Source organism: Pseudochaenichthys georgianus, chromosome 19 (assembly GCF_902827115.2).
Source record: "Pseudochaenichthys georgianus chromosome 19, fPseGeo1.2, whole genome shotgun sequence".
NCBI lineage: Eukaryota > Metazoa > Chordata > Actinopteri > Perciformes > Channichthyidae > Pseudochaenichthys > Pseudochaenichthys georgianus.
In genome coordinates, this window is record NC_047521.1 from 12,144,286 (window position 1) to 12,166,754 (window position 22,469).

Here is a 22,469-nt window from a genome sequence, read left to right on the forward strand (position 1 = left end):
AACCAAATACTATTACGTACAGTGGAAATCAGGTTGCCAGGGCAGGTCAGTGTGCATGTTCCTCAGGGTCTCAGCAGTTACAGGTGAGGGAAAGGAAATAAAAGAGAAAAAGGTCAGTAACAACACTTTAAAGTAACAACACTTTGAATAATTATCTCTTCTAATAATTTTCTCTCAGTAATCACTCAACTACTGTCTTTCCAACAAACAGATTGACTCACCCTTACTGTCATCACAATGAAACACGTCCAGAAGAATGTCATGCAAAGCTATCAGTACTTGAGATTATATTGGCCCCAAAAAGAACCTTGAAAAGGACATGTGTGTGTGTTTGGTAAGATGAAGTGTGTGTGTGTGTGTGTGTGTGTGTGTGTGTGTGTGTGTGTGTGTGTGTGTTTGGTAAGATGAAGTGTGTGTGTGTGTGTGTGTGTGTGTGTGTGTGTGTGTGTGTGTGTGTGTGTTATCTTGGTCAGGGAGTGTATTGTGTGTGTCAGGGTGTCTGGGAAAGTGTATGTGTGTGTGTGTTGATATCTTGGTCAGGGAGTGTAGTGTGTGTGTGTGTGTGTGTGTGTGTGTGTGTGTGTGTGTGTGTGTGTGTGTGTGTGTGTGTGTGTGTGTGTGTGTGTGTGTGTGTGTGTCAGGGTGTCTGGGAAAGTGTATGTAAGAAGGTTTATATATATAGGATTACTTTAAAACAGTCCCAAATAATACATGTTCACTTCAATACAGTTCAAGATAATACCTGTTTACTTTAATACAGTTTAGAACAATATCTGTTTGCTTTAGTTTACTTCATGTAATACAATAATAATGTCATGGTAAGGCTACCATCACTAAAGTAATGTAATGCTAACTAACGTGCTCGCTACTCGTTGCTACTAGCTAGGTAGCTAGCTTGACTGTGTTCCATGCACAACATGTGTATTACCTGAGATGTCTGATCCGGCGACTCCTGGTCCTTTCATCAGACGGCAATCGATAGAACGAGCAAGTGGTTTGATCACTTATGTGATTACAACCTGGTACAAAGCACACAGGCATCTTGTAAAAGTGAATTTATTTTTAGCAATCTCTTATTTATTGGAGGGAATAAATCAGTTATGAGATCTTCTTCTTCTTCGCTTTAATTACGAGTCGCAACCACTTGGAGCATTATCGCCTGTGACATCACTTACGCGAGCCAGAATGGGATTTGGGATTTGTAGTCTTTGTAGTCGCGTATTTTTCATAGTCTTATATTTCAACAGTTTTACGACAAAATGTGACTTTTTTGACATGGAACTTATTGTTTAAGATTGACAAACATCATATGTGTAGTTCGTGGCACAATTCAAACGGGATCAAAAGATACGTGTTCTCTCTCCATTGAATTCAATGTTAATTTTTCGCTTCCGGGGTCCCATGGGCCGGAAGTAGATGGGCGTGACTTCGCCTCTCTATAGCGGGCCCTCTGTGAATGTAGAGAGGGACCAACCGGACCAACAAGCTCTCCCGTCTTCACAGTAACTCGCAGAGACGGCATTTAACCCTTCACATTCTAACAGAAACTGAACAGGCAGATTCGAAGGATTTATTTATTTGGAAATGTTATTTTAAATACAATTACATCAAGTTATTTTGGGAAAACTAATGAAAAATATAACAAAAAAATATTTAAAAAAAATGTTTTTTTAATGTTTTCAAATATTATTTTTTAGAATATCTTAGGCCCTCTCATGCGGCTTTCACACCAGCGCTTTTCAGTTTCTAGCTCCGAGCGAGAGCTTTTCTGGTTCAGCTCCGGTTTCCCTTTTCAGCTCCCGCTCTGTGCACACCGCCCACTGGCGCCCCAGAGCTGCCCTTGCTGCGTCATGACGTCACCGTTTACATCGCTGATTTGCCCCCCAACGGAAGCCATTACGGCAGCTCACAACAACAACAACAACAACTGCGTCGGGTCGATGATCGTGTTGCTTTTAATCACACGAAGCCAGAATAAATTGAATAACGTCTTCTCCAACCATTATACTTTGCTCCAGAGTGCCGTGGTTCATTGTTTATTAATGTGTTTCTGCAGCATTTACCGACCGCTGCAGTGCTGCTCTTCCACGGGAGTTTATTCTCCCGTTAGCTCCCGGTTAGCTCACACTGCAGCGGCCGCTCTAAAGTATTCACTGTACTCACACAAGCAGCTGATGCATATCCCCAGTTCCCTTAGCCTAAGTGAATGTGTGTCAGTCTGAATTGACACTGTTTGGTATCACAACGCTGTTATGAAAGTTTCTCTGGTATAAAACGGGTGATGTTAGCATAGCAACCGAAGCTAAACTGACTACTTGCATCCGATAGCTGCAATAATACAAAACAACACGTCTGCCTCTCTCCACAATGATCGATAACAGTGAACGGATGGTCAAAGTAAGGCACAAATAAACAGAATCACACGAAGCCTGGTTAGTGTTGCCTGACTTTATAAAGTGTGTTTATAGGCACTACTGCTTGTAGGCAGGCATAACAGTCGACCCATGGGAGGTGGGTTTAGTTTCCTGCACGCCTCGACGTAAGAGAGACGTAAGGGACGTCACCTCTTAGCTCCAAAGCTCTTGCCTCTGGACCGACAATTTTTTGGAGCTGGAAATGAAGCGGATTCCGGAGCTAAGAGCCGGCGCAGCTCCGGTGTGAACTGGAAAACCCGGCGCTTTTCAGGCTCTAGCTCCGAGCCGGAGCTGAAAAGGCGCTGGTGTGAAAGGGGCAACAGAGGGCCCTGACGGCTCGCCACTGGATTTAACAATATACCTTGATACTGATGTAGGTTGGCTTTCCTATAGAAGAAGACATCCAGGTCATTTATATTTCTTGGTTTTAGTGAATAGAAGACTTCCTGTGATGGAGAGGGTTTGCAGTGAAATGGCTTAGCTGTGTCACTATGACTATAGCAAAGATTCTGTACAGAGGTTATAATGGTTGTGGAAAAAGTTGACCCTGGATCTAGTGTATTTCTAAATGACTGCTTTTTAAAGTCAGTCTGAAAAGAATGACGAGACTGCATTTTGAGAGCGATTGTTGGTCTGAAAGACTAGGATACAATGGTATGTGGTTTAAATTATATGCGATCAGCATTTTATATTCCACCGCCCGTCAACCCTTTGCAGTTTTCAAATTGAGTACCAGAACTGCTAACATTCAAAAATAATTTATTTCAGAAATGTACTGTGATCATATATTCATTCAGATTCTGCATGATAAGCGTTTGTTGCGTACAATGAAATCACCGCACAGAGAAGAAAAAAAAAAAGTAGATGACATTTTTTTTACTATGAAAACTAGGAACACACCACTGAGTCTTCACTATAGCGTTACGAGTGCGCCTGGTGTGGCGCTACTCCAGGCAGGTTTACAGATGCTGCAGGACAATCTCTTTATAACCAGACACACAGTGAATGATCTGTAAAGCTTACGCACGAGAAGTGTAATCACACGCACACATGCACACGCATTAGCATTTGGGACAATACAGTCACACCTGAATAGTACAGCGTGGTTGATTACACAAAGGGGAAAGAGGTGAGGCAATCCGATGACATCATCTCTTGGTGCAGGCTCAGCTCTGCCCCGTGATTGTGAGCAGTGACAGAGTAGAGTTATACCAGCAGGGAAGGAAATGGGAAAAAAGGTAGTTTCTTATGAAAAATTCCCCTTTACATTTGAGCAGATCGAGCAGCTGTGCCCAGCTGTGACTGTCTACTTTAGACAGTTTTAACCCCCTTCGTTTGGCTTTCGGAGCATTTCAGTAGACATATGCAGAATGAAACTTACGTGTGTATATTTGAGCCAGCAAAGGGTGAAAAAAAATATGGATTGTGAATGCAAATTAATTCACAGCCCACGTCTGTCACGATTAAAAGAAGGCTCCCGGAGCGCGAGGCCAGCCATTACGATGCCGCGGTCAAGAGCACCGCCAGCAGTCCAGTAGCAATTGGTGCCAGATATTATAAATAAGTGTTTCTCTATCAAGGCATCTTTGATCCACTGTAACACACTCACAAAAAGACTTAAACACTTCCACTTAAACAGATATACACCCATTTCATATATCTGCAGGATCCTTCAGGCATGGCACAGTCATTGACATTTGACCTGCCGTGTCCAGGTTGTCCGATTTTTCCAAGTGTTTGTGTGCTGTAGGCCAGAGAGCCATTTCCCATGGAATCCCATGATTGTTTCTCCAATGTCTGCTTACAACTCTCCAAACCAACACATTAAAATGTGTTCGATTTGGCCTGAGTTCCACATCCACGTCTGTCTCTTATAACGTCCACTTTTTTCTTCTTTTTACATCAAGTTTATAACAATCCAAGCAAACAATTGTCCTTTCACGTCCACAATATGGCCTCATCACATATTGTTATTTCAGTCTCCATCAATGCACACTCCGCATTGACTTGATTTAGTCTTTTAGGTACATCTACTATATATATACTGTATATATATGTGTGTGTGTGTGTGTGTGTGTGTGTTTTCAAAGATTCTTGTGACTTTGTACAGAATCAAATAGATTACCATGTGAATGTAGTCAAAGAAAAGTAACAAACAAACGAGGAAATAAAGGCATGCTAATAGTTCAAATAGCAACATAAAAGTGAATAGATGATGCAGGGACTATTTTATCAGAGATAAATCTAAATTGGCACACTTCCACACATTAAACAATAACATAAAAGTGTTGTTCCGCAAGTTTCCAGGCTGAGAAATAACACAGACAAAGCAATGAGAAGAACGAAAAGCCTAAAAAAGACGTGATTGGGTGGACTGCGCGTTGCGGTGTACTCCTTCATAAGATGGGAAGATATTTCCAGAAAAGTCCTTTACTGCATATTTCACACAAAGGAAGAGAAGCCAGCGATTGGGGCCCGCGAGCCAGGGGCCAGGCTGCTGGGGGGCCTGTAGAGGGTGCTCTGCTGGCTGGGGGGGTTGGAGCTCTGCTGGGAGGGGGTGGGAGTCCGGCTACCTTTGGGCCTGAACAGGCTGCCCTGGCCCTGGGGATGAACCTGGGGCGGGCCCTGGGGCTGGCCCTGGGGCGGGCCCTGGGGCTGGCCCTGAGGCTGGCCTTGGGCCTGTTGAGGCTGGGGGCTAGGGGAACTGAGCTGGGGGGGCAGTGGAGGTAGTGGAGGCAGTGGCGGGGGGGGCGCAGTGGTCCGGGTCCCCCGACTCGGACTCGGTGTAGCTGTAGGCCTGAGCCCGGGAGATGCCTTTCTGTTGGCGGCGCCAGGAGTTGTAGTAGGTGGGGTCGCTGATGTAGTGGTTGACGAAGGAGTGGGTCTTCTGGCGGTTGGGGTCCACCTCGTACTCACTGTCGCTGCCCTGTGGGGGGGGGGAGAGAATAAAGAGACAGTGATATATTGAGTTAAAGGGATCACTGCAGTGTTTCCAAGTGGAGCAGTTAGAGAAGCAGAGGCTATACATGTAAATGGACATGAAGTTATTGAATTATTCTGAGCAAAGTCATCAATTCACAATCATCCCCGTCTATACTACACACACACATGCACTCACATTCACAACACAGCACGAGAACACATGGACACCAAAAACGGTCAAAGCATGATTTACGGATGGATGACTTGTTACTGAAGCGTGCATTGTAAACGGACCATCGACACATAATGGCACAGGTCAATTTATCTTCAGGACTTAATCACTATGTTCAGCATCTACGATCTCTGTATCCAGCAAGGCGGGTTTGGTGTTGTGCAGCACATCTGAGGGAAAGGATTGGACGGGGACTAGCAATAGGAGCCAGTCCCCTATCAGGCTACACACATTCAAAGCAGGCAGCCACAGGAACCTCACCAAATGCAGTGGAAGTGTATGTAGGCCACCTGTCCCATATGAAAACACCAGCGCCTCCTATGGGTGGACAAAACAATGGGTTTTACAGTACATCACCTTAACAAAATGATTAAAATGGCCCAGTCATGATGATGATAATATCATAGATATGTTGTACATATGTATATATATTTAAGTTCTTCGAGTAGGGGTGTAACGGTATCCGTATTCGTCTCGTACCGCCACGGTTCGGCACATGCAGTCACACGGCGAATACGCCTTTTTTTTACGAGTGGGAAAAAAGTAATTCAGGGCAGTATCCACTACACTATATATACTTCAGGGGGCGGTATTGCGCCTAAAAGCTGTTTGCCAGCGGCCCTTAAACAACAAATGAAGAACAAGAAGAAACACAACAACAAAACGAACAAAATACAAGAAGAAGAAAAGTTAGTATGGCGATTTCAGATAACACTCAGGAGCTAGAACCCACCTGCTTCTTTTAAAATCAGCTGTGTGGGAACATTTCGGGTTCCCTGTGGACTACAATAACGATGAGGTGTGCGAGTGCTGGATCGGACGAGGACGGTGTGTAGGCGTTGTTCTACAGCGGTGCGGTATGCTAATGGTAACACACGCCAAACATGCTAAATCATATCAGAAGGGATCACCCAGATTTGCCAATCACCGGAGCCCGGCAAAAGACAACAGCAGTTCAACAGCTGATCCCCGCTGTTTTTAAGAAGCCAATAGACATGAGAGCCGAGAGACCAAAAATAAATAACGGAAGCTTTTGGCATAATGTTTTTCAACGACTTTGCGTTCTTGAAACACTTTTTTATTATTTATGATGTAATATTTTCAAGACATTCTTTTTAGTTTTACAGCTTGATGAAACCTTTTAGTTTGACATCAGCCATTATAGATAATATGGCCATCTGACTGTACTGTGTATGGTTTGTTTTTAACTGTTTAATACAGTTAATTATTCAAAATGTCAGAGTTCCTTATTTTTAAACTGAAACTTGCACTACTGTTCAAACATAAATAACAACAAACCTGGAATTATGCATTTGGGACTTTTTTTTGCTTTTTTGTTGTTGTACCGAACCGTACCGAACCGTGACCTCCAAACCGAGGTACGAACCGAACCGTGACTTCTGTGAACCGTTACACCCCTATCTTCGAGCCATTCTGGGTGAATGGTATGAACAGCTTTAAAAGAAAAAGCAACATGCATTCTCAAACATCAACAATGTGATTTTAGCAGCTAATAGGGAGGGGAGTGGGATCTATCTTCATCATTCTTTAAATCAGTTTAAATTCCCTGTAAAACATCTGTAAAGGAATGACAATGACCTTCAGGACATTCTTGTCATTGACCCTCCACCTTCATGAGGGCTGGGCTAGAAACACCTTTGTATTCACGTCAAGTAACATCCCATGTGTCAAACTTAGAGCAATGTGATCGTTGAACACTTGGTGGGGATGGCTCTCGGTCAGCTAATTGCGCTAAATGCAAGCTGCCAATTGGATAGTAAGCCTGTGATTAATCACCTGACCACCAAGAACTAATGCAGAGTGCACTTTGCCAAAATTGCTACTGGATAATTTCCCAAAGACATGGCTTGTAGTATGAATTAGGTCTAAAGGAAAGCAAGGAAGGCTGTTCCTTTTCAGAACATGATGCGGGTAATTGTGACCGTCTCTCATACGATCGCTTTCAATCCTCCCATACAGAAACATGGCTGTTGGCACGCAGCAGAAGGATACACTCGGGAGCACAGCTCTCATGTTGCATATTGCACAGCACATATGTGATACATATGGCAGTAGGCTCAGATTTCTCTCAGCCTCAACATGTTGCACGTCCCCTATGCCAAACCCTATATAAGACTTTTTCCTTTCGTAGAGTTTATACATGTCCAAACAGACGCTTGTTTTGGATATCCTGCTTTTTTGATCTTGTTGGTTCTAAACAACAAGGGAATTGATTCCCATTCTTCTATAAACTAATCAAAGCAAAGTGTGGCTCTTATGATTATACTTTCTCTTTGTTTAGATTGTTGTATATTGTTGTTCCTCTCGCTAAGGAGAGCAGGGATATGCCAGCATCAGTGGCTTTCCGTGTGCGTGTTGTCCATTGGCAATATTGTTACCCAGTTGTAAACACTTGAGGCCAACCAGCGTTGAAAAGCATTCAAGTCATGCCAGTGTTTAGCAACACAACAACAAGATCCATCGCAGTGGTCCAACAGGACATGCCGATCCACTTCAAGTGGTATTGCCTCACTGTGAAAGATCTCACGCTGCAATGAGAGAGTCGCCACTCTTGTTGTGAGTGTGTGGTTGTGATAAGAAGTATAGACCAAGTGTTCACAGTGCATTGCGACCCTCTCCTGCCTGGCCGTGGTGTTCTGACCCTTGGAATGTTCTACATACAAAAACCGCTGCAATCTGTCCTTCTGTCGGTTCATCAGCAGTCTTTAATAGAAATAACTCAACGATCCAATTGGGGAATCGACAGTGGAGATGGACTTTTATTGATCCCTCGTGGGGAAATTGTTTCTCTGCATTTGACCCATCCTAGTGTTAGGAGCAGTGTGCTGCCATTTTGAACGGCGCCCGGGGAGCAGTGTAGGGAACGGTGCCTTGCTCAGGGACACCTCGGTAGCACTTGGTCTTTCCGGTACTTGAACTGGTGACCTTCCAGTTGCCAAGCCAAGTCCCTATCGACTTCGCCACCACCGCCATGCTTAATCATTTGCCTGTGGGGCGGCACGGCCCGTGAAGCAGCTCCCCACTCCGACTCATTACGAGCTCATTTCCAGAGCTGAATGCTGTGACAGAAGCAGGCTTAAGGCATGAAATGCAGCGTTGCACCTCAGCCTCTAGGGAACCGCTGTCTCACTTTTGCACGGTGATGTGTAAGACAGACACATAGCAGCCTGCCAAAGACAATTATTAAACATTTTCTCATTGTTACAATGTTAAATTAGGCAGCGAAAGAGATGAAGACATCCATCTAATTAACCGGTGAACCCTCTTGACAGTAGGTTATTTAACAGCAGCATAATACAGTTGCCCTGTGTTCCTGATTGCGATTGTTATCATCGTAGGAGGGAGATCAATTTAGGACAGAGGAAGAAATGATGTGCTTTGTGCTAGAATCACTATGTAATGTAGAGACATTGGTAATTATCAGCAAATATGGCAGGTGTTGAGATGACCTATCTCATGAACTTTGACCTATGACCTCAGTCTAGAGAGAGTTCAACTGAAAATGGCAAATGCAGTCGTATCAAGCTATTCTTGTCTGTAATCTATATTTATGGCCAAAGCTGTTACACATTATTTTAAAAAGAACTTTTATAAGAAGTAAGAATGTACCTTCCTAATGTTTAAACAAGAGTATGAGACTGAAAGAACAATCTCAGGGCAAGCATGGCCCCCATCCCCCCACCCACTAAATGAATGCATACCCCAATACCTCAGAGTGGGTCAGTCCTTTGTCCTCTAGTTATGGATTATTGCAATGAGGGGGGGGGGGGGGCTGTCTATGTCACTCTCATTGATGAAGTGAACACAGCAGGGGGCCCGGGAGACAAAGACAGTACATGTGGGGCTCGAGGGGGATTTAAAAATATCCGGAGACATTCATAGTACCTACATTTTTTTGAGCTTGCAGAAATGTCTGTGTAGAAAAAAAAGATTAGAGTGGAGGAAGAACAGGAATGGGAAAATGTGTTTTTGGCCTGCTGCATCAAAGTGAAGTTGTTTTGTGTCATCATCAAGGCATATAGAGTGCCAAACACCTCTTGCTGCTTATAATGTATGTGGCTTCAATCAGAACAACCATGATTAAAGGGATTTCAGATGTTGTTGGGCTTTAGTGATGTCACAGACTGGAGGATTCAAATGAGAGTGCTTTTGTTCTGATTTCTTTCCCTTTTTTCCAGTTAATTTGTCACTTTTCCGTACGCTAAGGGAACATAGTGGTTAGTTCTCACTTCAACTTTTGTCTCTGACCATCTTCTGTTACAGACACCTTAAAACTATTATAACATTGTTTATTGTGGTCATAATCTTCTTTTATTCTGGGTTGTGATATCATTCTTCAGACTGGGCCAGTCAACACAAAGTGGTGCGTTGTCACTAGAGACAATCCAAACATTACTCAAAGTATTCTCAGTAGAGCTCCAACCAAAGAAGTGACAGTAGCCAGAGACAGGGAGTGGGAAGGTGGAGAAAGACAGAGTGAGAGAGACAGAGGCACAGAGTGAGAAAAAAGCATGTAACAGAAAGCAGACATTTTCATTTGTCTCCCATGGAATGCCACTCTGCAGAGAGGGCATGATTTACAATCCGTGTGTGACTCAGAGATGAGATCATCCATCTTTGACCATTTTCAGCCTTGAATGACACAAGAAGGCAGGGCTGAATCAGAAAGCCTATACTTGTAATGGAAAAAGTCAATATGGAACTACCTGCAGGGGAGCGGATCAGTAATGGTGGCCTTGTTGCCTCGCCAAGTCTCTCCAAATCCCCTCTTGAGGAGGAGTACAATAGTCAACTTATACCTGCTGGCGGAGCCTCCGGGGATTAAAGAGGACAGACGGCACAATGTCATTCTGATAGCTCAGAGTTATCCACTCAATAAAACTTCAAAGAGCATTCCTGGATTTTTTTTCAAAACACCGTTGGGTGCTGATACGGTGGCCTGTCAGGGGCATGGCAGAGGTAACAGGCGGGGGTCTGTGCGGTGTAGCCCATCAAAGCCAACGTCAGCACCTTGGACGTGTGGCGTGGCAGCAGGTGGGGGTCCCCACTTCAGACTGAGGGGGCGGGCACTGCATTAAGGCCATGTTTGACAATACCCAAGTGCGAACGGTAGATATGTCAGACAGGTGATGAAATGATTAATACGAGGGGGATGTTATCGTGCTGCGAAAGGTCCTGTCCGTAACGATTCATTGTAGGGAGATTTTCATTTGATCTGGAAATGGGACTCAGGGCCCGATAAGGCCAGGTGGGGAGAGATGTGTGACTGCGGAATTCACACTAGGGACGCATGTAGCCGAGAGATGTCCCGAGATCATTTGAGAAATGCCTGGAGTAGAAGAATTTGTAGATAAAAGAAAACACTGAAGGACGCCTTGAAAGCAAGGGAATTCAGGACCATTTACAGGCCCCCCCCGACGCTTTCATCTGACAAGGATCAAAACCAGACTGCAAGATGGTTCCCCCCAAACCACAGGGAGGGAGCACATAGGCAAGAACTGAAAAAACATGTATGCATTTAAGACATCGGGGAACAAACAAACCAGATAAAAGAAGTGAGGATAAAAGAAAATCCTGAAATGGAAAAAACATTGAAGTCAGGATGTAGAAACACGAGGCTGGGTCAATGGGAAGACAGAAACAGACGGAAAGAGAACGTCACCATTTATAGATTGATCTCATTTACTGGGCAAAAGCAGATTGGCAAATGCTGGAGTAGACATTCTAGAAAAACATGTTAATCTATTGGCCCTGACAGTGTTCTTAAAGCACTTTAAATATTCATTCAAAACTATGATATTACTACTTATGACCCCCCCCCCCCCCCCCGGCTTACATAACTCCTGCTGTGGCTGAGTGCAGTGGCCTGGATCGCAGGTGAATGTTCCCAGAGTGACATTCTCCACATGTCACTGCCTGGTCTAAAAACGCAGAGTCATTAATCTCTCATATCTCCTTGTGCATTACTGTAGCTATATCTTATGACCCGACTGCATTCAGGTGAGTGACAAGGAAAAGACACCATGTGGACAGTATGGACGGACACAGTACAGCCGACGATGCAAAGCTGAATTCCAGAAGAATTCAAGGAGATGACACACACACAGACGGGTACACACATTTAGGAAATACACACTTAATGCAGACAGACGGTGAACATTTGACACAGAGACAAGACAAGACATAGAAAAACATCAAGAGTTGCTACTGCACCTGTGAGTCTGAGATTTCGGAGGGCTTCTCAGTCAGGCTGCTGCTCTCCGCGGGGATCAGGTCGTTGTACTTTGTGCTGACGTCTTCGTCTGAGTAGTGTAAGCTGCCTGGACTGGGCCTAGGAGGAGACCTGGGCCAAGAGACATACAGACATGAGGATAACTCAGATGATTGATGCCCTTAGCAAAGAATTGTGTCGACCCTTTTATTGTTTTAATGTAAGATAATGCAAGTGTTTGCCGTCATTCCAACGTGATGGGTCAAAAGTGACGAGTTGTAGACACACTTCCTTGTGTTGCTTTGACTTACTGTATTTGTAATAATTGTTGGGCAAAGTTGAACTGCGCATTAAGGGATTCTTTCTGACACTTCTGATCAAATAAAGTTGGTTGGACATGTTTGCTAATGCTAAATCTTTGCTACTATTGCGCCATAATAACTTTACAGAGTTGTGAAAGCCTGTCTCTTAGTATTTCCACAGCTGTGCAATGTTTTGGCAATTCATAAGCCTTCACATTCACAGATCGGTTACTCAAGCTGGACTTCCTGTATTGGATTTACATGTCTCACCAGGACCTAAAGCTACACTCTGTTGTATTGATGTTTAAATCTTAGTAGTTACTTGTAATAATAATAAATTATATTTCTATAGCGCTTTTCTTGAACCCAAAGACGCTTTACATTTGGGAGGGAGGGTAGACAAACAAAACGAGACCAAAAAGAAACAAGGAAACAAAACAAAACAGAAAAGCAGTCAGGAGGAAGTTGGTTGAGGGGGGGGGGGGGGGGGGGGGGGGGGGTTACTTGTGTGTAAATGCTACGATAACCAGAAAAACTGTTTTTCAAATAAGGCCAAAGTTGTTAAGTTTATAAAAAACTATTTGGCCTTCTTTATTGTATTCGGAAATCATATTGAAGCACTTTCTGTGAATAAAGCCTCTTAGTGAGTCCAGTCAGCCCCGATTCATTGCAATGACACTTCAGAAGGCGCTTCCTCTCCAGTTGGCGTGTGTGTGTGTGTGTGTGTGTGTGTGTGTGTGTGTGTGTGTGTGTGTGTGTGTGTGTGTGTGTGTGTGTGTGTGTGTGTGTGTGTGTGTGTGTGTGTGTGTGTGTGCAGCCTGATGAGAATCATGGGACACTCATGAGATGGCGCCCTGAAGCCTCTCTTCTGGATGTAATAATTCCACCTCATTCAGTGCTCAATGTGGGCTGTGGAATGTCAAACCACTGGGCCCTTGTGACTAGAGTCTGAACTGAACTCTTGCGGTGCTGAAGGGCTCATCATACAACCGGCTGCATAAGGCTCTGCTCTGGAAAATGTTAGTAGATCCTTCTGTGCATTGTGCGGATTAAAGGGCGACTGGCATACTGCGGAGGATCAAATATGTAGATGCATTTTTGAGAGATACGAGTATAAGGCGGAGAGGTGTTGAGCGAACATTAAAGCTGAGAGAAAGGAGGAAGGAGAAAAATGAGACCAGAGAAAGATGAAAAACTGGAAAAACATTTCCTAAAATGGTATGCTGTAGCCAAGAGTTCTGTAAGTAAATATGAGAGGGGAAAAGAGCTTCTCCATTTTCCACTGTCGCCGGTGCTGCTAAACAAACACCCATCTGTTTCTGCTGATCGGTGCTGGTCTGGCAGAGACCACGGGGACACACTGACTCCTGTTGACTCTGCAGCCAGAGTGTCGGCCGCCACTCGCTGCCAGTGGAGTGGAGCTGCGGCACACACAGCCGATGTACATGTCAAAACCACATGAGCATTTCTCCAAATAAATGCATCCTGAAAGCATTTCAAAAATGTTGTGGCTAAATTCCAGCTGTCTTCACGAGGGCTGGCGTTCCGCGTGCGGCGTGGAGGAAATGGAACACTCCACTGGGAAATCACAAAGCAAACTGTAATTCAATTACGCTCAATGAGCTTAAACTAAAGTTGATTCACTTAACTTGAGTGGAGGAGTGAAGCATGTGCAGAGAGCTACGAGCTATGATGTTCTACATGTCGTCTCATTCGTCGATGTTGGTTTGAAGATGTTCTACAGAGTTTAAGTGTGTCAGTTTACGCAGATATATTACGACTTGGCTGGGGGATGTGGGATGTGTTACCTATCTTACTAGAAAAGAATATGCGCTCGGTGCCCCATGTGAGACGGCTGGGTGGAATGCACGCAGATGGTGTGTGTGTTCATATATGCAAGTTGTTGTTGTTGCATGATATGCATCTATTTGTATCTCATGTCATCACTTAGGTATGACAGTAAATGCTTAGTGGGCTTCACTGTATTAAGGACATCTTTTCTGTACTTAGTGCTTCGTAATGTTCTCTTTGTTGTTGTTGTTATTAGCACTTATATACGTGAAACTGTTCGCAAATGATGCATTTAAGGGATATAATTGCAGTAATTGTATCATTCATCAATAAAGGTAATGATGACACCATTTAATAGTTGTTGATTAATAACTCAAATTAAAACATTATTTTCAATACTTTGAAGTGAGTTTCTAAACTAACAGTTGGCTGTATTAGCAAGATAAAAACGCATGCTTTTTTTTCATTTGCGACTCTGTAAAAATAATGGTTTAAAGTCAAACCCCTCGGGGCACATTCTTTCTAAGAAGCAGTCCAACTTCGAACATGTTGCAACAAAGTTTGAATCACAGCTCGGAATTCCAATCTGCACTTATTCCTCAAGGACTCTTCAGTGTAACCTTTACCAACTCCCATTCCTCTGCAGTCCTTACAGCGAGCCCCCCCCCCCCTCCCCCCTTTATAAAACACAGTCATACACAGAGCTGGAGCCAGTGTGAATAAATGCAATGGGGAGGCCAGCGAGACAGTATGATAAACTGCCTGTTTAAAAACATTGAGAAAGCTCAGCCCACTCTCACCTCTTCCCCTTGACTCTCATACACTGGTAAGTGAGGCGTGCATTATTTATCAGCTCTCTCACTTGGATAAAGAAGGCTCCACTTAATCCTCTCGCAGCAAAATGCAGTCAGCAGTACGTCGGGTAAGAAACGAGGACCGGGGGGGGGGAATCAAATCCGCCCCTGGTCTATACTCATCATCAGGCTCTCCTCTTGCTACAGTCGCCTGCAGGGACTCATTAACATGTCGGAAGTGTTCAAGAGCTTTGTCATTCAACAGCGTTTCAAACCGTGTTCATCTACACTGAATTACTTCACCAGGACCTCCTCAGACCCCAAACCAGAGCGACAAAGTCAGTTTCAAAACTAATGAAAGAGAGTGATACAAAGCCATACGGGAATAATGGTGTTAATTCCATCCCTCTTTATCTTAAGGCAGTAAAACATTGATCGTCTGGGTGTGGGAAGCTCAAATTGGAAACACATTTGGACTCCAGAGTTTATGTGCTGTCAGATTGCTAATGTCTTACATCAAGCGTGGGAGGACGTGATACTTTAGGGCCCGTGTATAACACGGCACATTTCTCTGGCAGAAAGGAGCTGACGTTTTCATCCAAAAAAAAATCCTTTCCTTGTTTCAAGGACAAGGATCATATCGATAAAGTATGCCGTCGTTATATACGATAAGCTAGCATGGATTGGACCCGTTTGTTGCTACAATACATACCCGTATCTTTTTACTAATCCCAACTGGAAGATTCTTGCTCTCACAATGTGTACACCATGTTGTCATTTCCCTGTCGGACAGCCACAGAGCAAGGGATGAAGGGAAACTAAAAACCCAAAAAACAAACACAAGCTTTTGTACAGTGACGTCTCGGTGCTTTTCTGAAAAGTTGAATATTTTCAAGTTGGAGCGGCGGCACAAAAAAGCTGGAGCACTTGGGAAACAGGCGCTTGGCACTGCCCTTTTTCTGTGAAAGGCGGCTTCCACTCGTTCAAATCAATTTAAAATAGACAATGGCGCTCAGAGTAAGGCGCCCATGTGGACATGGGCCCTAAATTGTTTATTGTTAACCAGAATCGACAATGTGTTGTGGAACAGATAATTCAAGTACTATTCCAAGTCTTCATTTGAACCTCTTTACAGTGATAACAATGCAGACTGACAATTCGAGTGGCGATAGATGAAGTTGTCAGTCACGCAAAGTGAACTGCATTGACTTCCCTGCGATTGTAATTGAATTGACGGTCATGCATATATTGACCCTTTTGGAAGACTTTGGGGAAATGTTCTGCGTACAGAGAATCTTTCTGTACCTGAAAGAAAACCGAAATGGCATTTCCCGTCTGACACGGCGCTGAATCACAATGAAGGCTGGAGGATTAGGAATGTTTGATTTGGTGATCCTGGTATCAGGTGGAGGACTTATCCTGCCTTTGGTATTCTGAGACCGGAGATCAAGTCATGGCATTAATCTATAATCAGGGTTGGGGGGGGGGCTCAGGTGTTGGGAATTGGGTTCCTTCGCTTAGGCCGAGTTCAAAGAGCGCCGAGTCTGAAAAGTACATCTGTGCATTCTGTCCTTCCCTGCTTCCCCCCTTCAAGCCCAGAGACATAATAGGAAGCTGCTGGAAGCCCCTCAAAGACCCGGGAGCTGCTTTGAACTATCCTCAAGGCCACACTTGCATACACACCTTCAAAACTACTTTCTCTCACATTCTCATACACAAAGCCTTGTATGGACATGCAGGCTCATACAGAGGAGGCTAATTTGTTTTTCGGTGCACATCAGAGTGCACCTGTCGCAAAACATCTAAATATCAGAATTCTAAACACACACAATCTGCCACTACTTTCGGCCCGTCCTAAACTGTTACTGGTCTAATGCAAATGGTTCAAAATTGGACCTATGACAGTCCCTTCGGTGTCAGTAGGAGTGAGTGGCGTTAAAACTATATCGTGTTCTCAACGTTCTGCGTGTTACAGCTGGGACGCACTGAATAGAGCAGCATCATTAAATCCTTGGCGAGTCTTTTTATATGAAACGTTGAAAAAGCGGCAGATGAGGATTGTCAGGAGGAAGAGAGCTAAAAATGTATTCGGGTATGATGTGAAGATTCTATGGCTAAGCCAATTATAACACCATATAATACATCTCATTATTGCCCTGAAATGAAGCTTCTAGTTGAATTAGAATCTGCACTTTAAAGCTGCTTAAATCTCTCACCTGGTGTAGACGCCGTTCTTCCGGCAGAAAGAGTTCTTCACAGACAGCCTTCGGTTGTTGAGTGCCAGAGCGGGGAAGCGGCCTTCGTCCAGACTGACCATGTCTCCGTGGGTCAGAGCGTTACAGTTGGAGTTGTTTCCTGGACACACGTACAGAGACACTGTGTGACCACAGGCCAGGTGGACATGCAGGTTAGTGCCCGGGAGGATGGAGGGGGCCGACCAATGACTTGTGGGCAAGTGAGTGAACAACATTAGGAGTTAGGAAGGATGGAACATAGACGGATGATTACATGGAACTGTTGCTAAATGGGAATATGGACCAACTAAAGGAAAGCAACGAGTGAGTAAATCATAGAGATGTTTGAAGTCTTTGAGGGAAGTTGTCATGAGGAAATGATATGTCATGTCTTTCAGGTCTTCATATGTGGACCATTAGAAACATTTTCCTTCCAGAGCTGTATACATCATAACTGTAAAATCATAGGTTCAAAAAGGTGTGTCTTAGAACAACAACAACATTATTGTTCGAGGACAAGGTAACCGCAAACGCTTTGACTTTATTTGTTTTCAAGTTTAAAGAGATTCAACTATAGAACTAATATTTGTGATTTAAAGGCAAATAGTTCATCACTTTGGGAAATATGCTTATTCTGTTTGTTCGGTGAGAGTTACACAACAAAAATGAATAATACACGAGGGTTTAGCTGGAGCTTAGCATTCAGAGTGAAAACATGGGGAACGCTAGCCTGGTGGTGGTAATTAGTGAGTTTAAGAGATGCTGGTTTACCGATTTAGTTACTTTCACACGGAGCAGGGCTAGCTGCTTCCCCCGTTTCCAGTCTTGTTCAATAAGCTAACCGGCCGCTAACCGGCCGCTAGCAGTAGCCTTTTATCAACGAGAGTGGTGTTACAGCTTCTTATCGAACCCTTAGAATTTCTCAAAATGTGGATTTACTCCTTTCAGTCTGATTTTGTACCAATGTTACACCTATATTACATCGTTATGAGACCCATATTACACCCATGTAACACCTGTAGAACATCATAGTAACAGTTATTACACCCCTTTTTATATCCATAGTACATATGAATACACACCTATTAAACCCATGTTACAACATTAATACACCTATATTAACATATTACTGTCATTAGACCCACATTGCACCTATGAACCACACATGTTACACCCATATTCAACCGTAATTACATTATTATTAACACATAAGGTTTAAGTGTTATCTATACTTTTAGTTTTCGTAATGGCACGCATTGACAAACAAGGTCACTTTTTAGTGAGGTCAATAATACAAACATGTGACACAAAACAATAGGTTATTAGTCTAAAGTATTTGATTATTCTTGAATATACCACCGGTGGAAACTATACAGGTTATACAGGATAGTCCAACACAAATTGAGGAATGTTTTTTAAAGAGTCAAAAAAATATATAATCGGTCAGGAATACAAATGACATTTGTAAATGCAAACACAGAGGAGGACATGTACACACTCAGAATATGATAAATGAGTGGGGCCTCTGTGTAAACACTGTCTGTGGATCACACATGAATAGGCAATAACGCAGCGACTCCCTGGTGTCTCTCGCGATTAATCAAAGCGCCAACTGTAAAGGCCGAGAGTGACAGACTTGCCCTGCTGTGCAGTAGGATTAATGTTTGGAGGCACTGTTGTGGCCATGCTACAGGTTTAAAACACTTTTAGTCATCCTCAGACTTATGAGGGACCGCAGCGAGGCCGGGACCGCAGCGGTAGCTCCAGGGCTACTCGAGGTCAATTGATGGTCACACAAACACGGAGAAAATAAAACTCTTGGGTAGGTCCATGGCCGGGGGCCAGATTCCTGCAGGGGAATATGGAGGCTTGAGAGCGTCTTTGTTAGAGGGAGAAGGAACCCCCTTGTTTTCCCCCTGTCAGTCAGAAAGATGGGCAGTGACCCGCAGGGACCCCCCTCCCCTCCCCCCTCCCATGCCTGGCAGCTAAACAGCTAAAGCAGAAGTGCTGAGCCGAGGGTAAAACCCGCTGATGTCAGAGCTTCACTGAATGGACCTCTTCTCTCGTTCTTTTATTCTCCCTCTACTTTGTCAATTATCTAAATCAGTCAAAAAAAAGTTAACTAAGTTTGACGCTCAATTTTTGAAACCGGCAAATCATTAAATCCCCTTATTAAGTGAGAATCTTTAATAAGAACATGTTTCCTAATCAGATTCCCGGCCCCTCTTACAGTTTCCAAGTCTAGTTAGAAACGCTGGAAGTATTTGTGTGCACTCACCTGATTCGGACTTCTTGGCGTACTTCTTGCTCTGGCCTCTGATAATGAGGATGAAGACCAGCAGCAGGATGAAGATGAGCCCCACCAAAGCCACCCACGACAGAAACCACCACTCCTCGTAGAAAGGCGCCACTTTTTGGGCTGGACGAAACACACACATTGGAATGCATGCTTGTTAAAAATAAAGTGGCCTTATTTCTGTGATGCCTGAATGACCTCAGGGAATTCAATTAATAGGTCTGACAATGTATGTTTCTCCAATTTATGGAGAAACGTAGGAAAGCTCACCAGATATCGAAGGAGAAGGCAGACTGGGGGAGCCGTACCCGTAGTCGTTCACTCCAATGACCCTGAAGTCGTAACTGACCCCTTGCTTCAGGATATCCATGTTGAATGTGTGTGATGTCACCTCCTTGGGGATGTCCTTGATTAGGATATCCCACAATCCCTCATCTGTAATGGAGATTACGTTTTAAGAGAAAATTAAACATGTAAAACATTTAAACAGTGCCAATATGTCCTTGTTAACAGGTTGTTTGATTGATACAAGGCTCCGGCCTGGCTGGCTGACAGCTCCCCGGGTAATCCATAATTCCAACAAATTTACACAATCCATCAATTTCACTGCACCCGTTACATTTACAGCAACCAAATCCACATCATAAATAGTGTCGCAGCCATATTTCACACACGAAGAAGGTTGTTTGCTTTGGAAATCTTGGCAGAGGGGCCCTTTATTTCCACATCGCCGCTTGTCAACATCTCGTTTAGTGAGGTACACAAACATAAACTAGCACGGGAGATCAGCTGTCATTGGTTGCTTTAACTTTTGCAAAAGTAAGAAAATGGTGGTCATTTGATTTGAAGATAAAAACAAGTCATCCAGTTATTAGATACGGCAGAGAGTTATGGCCCTTGGCACATGGACACAAGACGACGAGGGGGGAGGGCGTTGTGAGAGGTTGGTTTGCCATCTTCACCCTTTATATAATTATGACGTTTGTATTGCTATTATATTTTGTATTTTGTGGTACCTATGTTCACTTTATTTTATAGTGTTTCATATTGTTGCATCGTTCACTTGTCATGCGTCTCATCTTTCCGAGAGAAATCATTATTTATTTAATTTTATTTGTATTATCATACCTTTTACCTCCTTGGTCTCTTAAACCTGTTAACATGTTAAATTGTGCTTGCATGTATTGTAAAGGTCTTAACATCTGATCTGAGGGGAATGTCTTGTTGTTTATTTTTATTTATATGTGTGCCAGGCATTTGTAAAGCACTTGGAGCTGCATGTGCTGTATGAAAAGTGCTATATAAATATAAAGCTTTATTATTATTATTATAATAACCCTTCTTGATGCTACACTAAGTACCCCTTCTATTTCATTCAAAAGTGGTGAAACACATCCCCATCAGGGAGTCACCTACCACCCAATCACCTCCCTAACCCTGCCCGTGCCTGTCAATCAAAACTGGAAACCTGATGCCAATTGTTTTTTCAACTGCAGCGCCAGGATCAATAACCCATTAAAACACAGGCAGACCCTCGGGGGGCCGCAGGTGTTGACACTTTACACCACTTTCCTTATTTTAAAGTATCAAGGAGGGCTAGCCTAGGGAAAGGTTTACTGATGACCAAAGTGCTTGATCGGCAGTGTCCTCAGGCGCTGCAGCACACACCTGAAGGTCTGGCCTCGATCACGTAGCGACTGATGGGAGCCCGTCCCGGGTCCCCGCTGGTCCAGTTGGATAGTCAGGGCCGAACCGTAGCGAGTGATGAAGGGTTTCTCCTGGGGGTCCCGGGGGCTCCTGGGAAGGAATAAGAAGGACGTTCAAATTAAGAATTAAAAAATAAAGATCTATTACAAGACACTCTGATCTAAGGAGCTGGTTTTGACCTTCAAGCTTACTTTCAAGTTATTTCAATGGTGGGACAATTTGGTTATGTTGCATAGGATCATACCATTTGAGATAAATGGGGGTGCTAGATTACTGATTTGTTTTACTGTATCTATTATAATACTGTAATATAAAAAAAATCATATGCTTTTTTAAAAACTCCTTAGTGTCCATAAGTAAGTCACATTTCATTTCACTTTCCAAAATGGCAAAAAGATTAAACATAGAGGTATCCATCTATATATACAAAGAAATACACCAACAGGCGATTGGATGATGAGTCAACCAAACAAGACTTGACAAATCAGATGTAAATCCTTAATCCTGGAACAATTTTCATAATCAGATCGGCCTGTACCTTCCCGGGGCCGGTGGTGATGTTGGCCTCCACCTCAGGCCCGTAGATGAAAGTCTTGGCTCTGATGCGGAAGTTGTAGGTCATGCCGTCGGCCAGGTCTCTGAGCTTTCAACCAGAGGGGGCCGGTCCCCTTCACATCCACTGTCACTGTCTTACTGACGCCTGGGGGGGAGGGGGAGTGGAGACAGTCGACACACGCCACTGAGGACTCTAGACAAACAACCACATTTAGAGCAGGTCTTACACAAGCCAAGCAGGGAGGGAGCTCACAGGTAAACACACACGCAGACATGACATAGTAGGGGGAATAATTATATTGATATTATTATATAATCATATTAGTTAGGTTGTGATGATACAGAAGATAAAAGGTTGCAAGCTGTTAGGGTCAATGTTGATTAGCTTAAAGCTCAAGTAAAATGCACACGACAAGACTTTGAACAGGTTAAGTAAATTGATCAACAACATCTGCATATTTATTAGATCTCGTCGTGTGCATAAAGCTTTTTATGGAAATCAGCAGCCATTTAGAGCAGGGAAAAGTGGGGAGAACGAGAGCTCACCATCTACCGGTGTGCAGGGTTCGTATAGACCAGACGGTAGCCCTCGATGATGCCATTAGGGAAGGTGGGCTCGCCCCAGGATACGTTGACGGAGGTGGTGGTCAGATCACTGAAGTGGATGAAGTTGGGGGCACTGGGAGCTGGAACATTCCAGAGACCAGAGGTTTAAACGATGCATGGGAAGTAGTCAATAAACAAGCATGCGTAAGGGATTTGGGAGCTCTTCCAGGGACGCATCTGAGGACATATGGCTGTGTTTCAGAGAAAACTCAATACGAAGCCCATACAACTCAAATGTAACCATAGGACAAAGGGTCATGGCTCCCACTCGATCGCTAACAAATATTATCTGACAGGACTATGAATTCACAATGACAATTTTCAGCCTCCAGGCGCCCTCACAGCTGACTGAGCCCGTGACACCACTGTGCTCCAAACACTGTT

General features: G+C 43.8%; 1 protein-coding gene across 1 annotated transcript in view; it reads right to left on the reverse strand.

Annotated features, from left to right (window-relative positions):
* Nucleotides 1–3,156: 3,156 nt before the first annotated feature.
* The window catches only part of sdk2b (sidekick cell adhesion molecule 2b), a 313,948-nt gene continuing 294,635 nt past the window's right edge, over nucleotides 3,157–22,469 (reverse strand). The window contains 14 exon segments of the mRNA XM_034107489.1: nucleotides 3,157–5,162; nucleotides 5,164–5,340; nucleotides 5,830–5,886; nucleotides 11,803–11,932; nucleotides 16,904–17,042; nucleotides 19,200–19,340; nucleotides 19,488–19,652; nucleotides 20,886–20,952; nucleotides 20,954–20,989; nucleotides 20,991–21,014; nucleotides 21,463–21,570; nucleotides 21,572–21,672; nucleotides 22,026–22,050; nucleotides 22,053–22,165. Coding sequence (XP_033963380.1) covers nucleotides 4,857–5,162; nucleotides 5,164–5,340; nucleotides 5,830–5,886; nucleotides 11,803–11,932; nucleotides 16,904–17,042; nucleotides 19,200–19,340; nucleotides 19,488–19,652; nucleotides 20,886–20,952; nucleotides 20,954–20,989; nucleotides 20,991–21,014; nucleotides 21,463–21,570; nucleotides 21,572–21,672; nucleotides 22,026–22,050; nucleotides 22,053–22,165 — 1,589 coding nt within the window. The 3' untranslated portion in view covers nucleotides 3,157–4,856.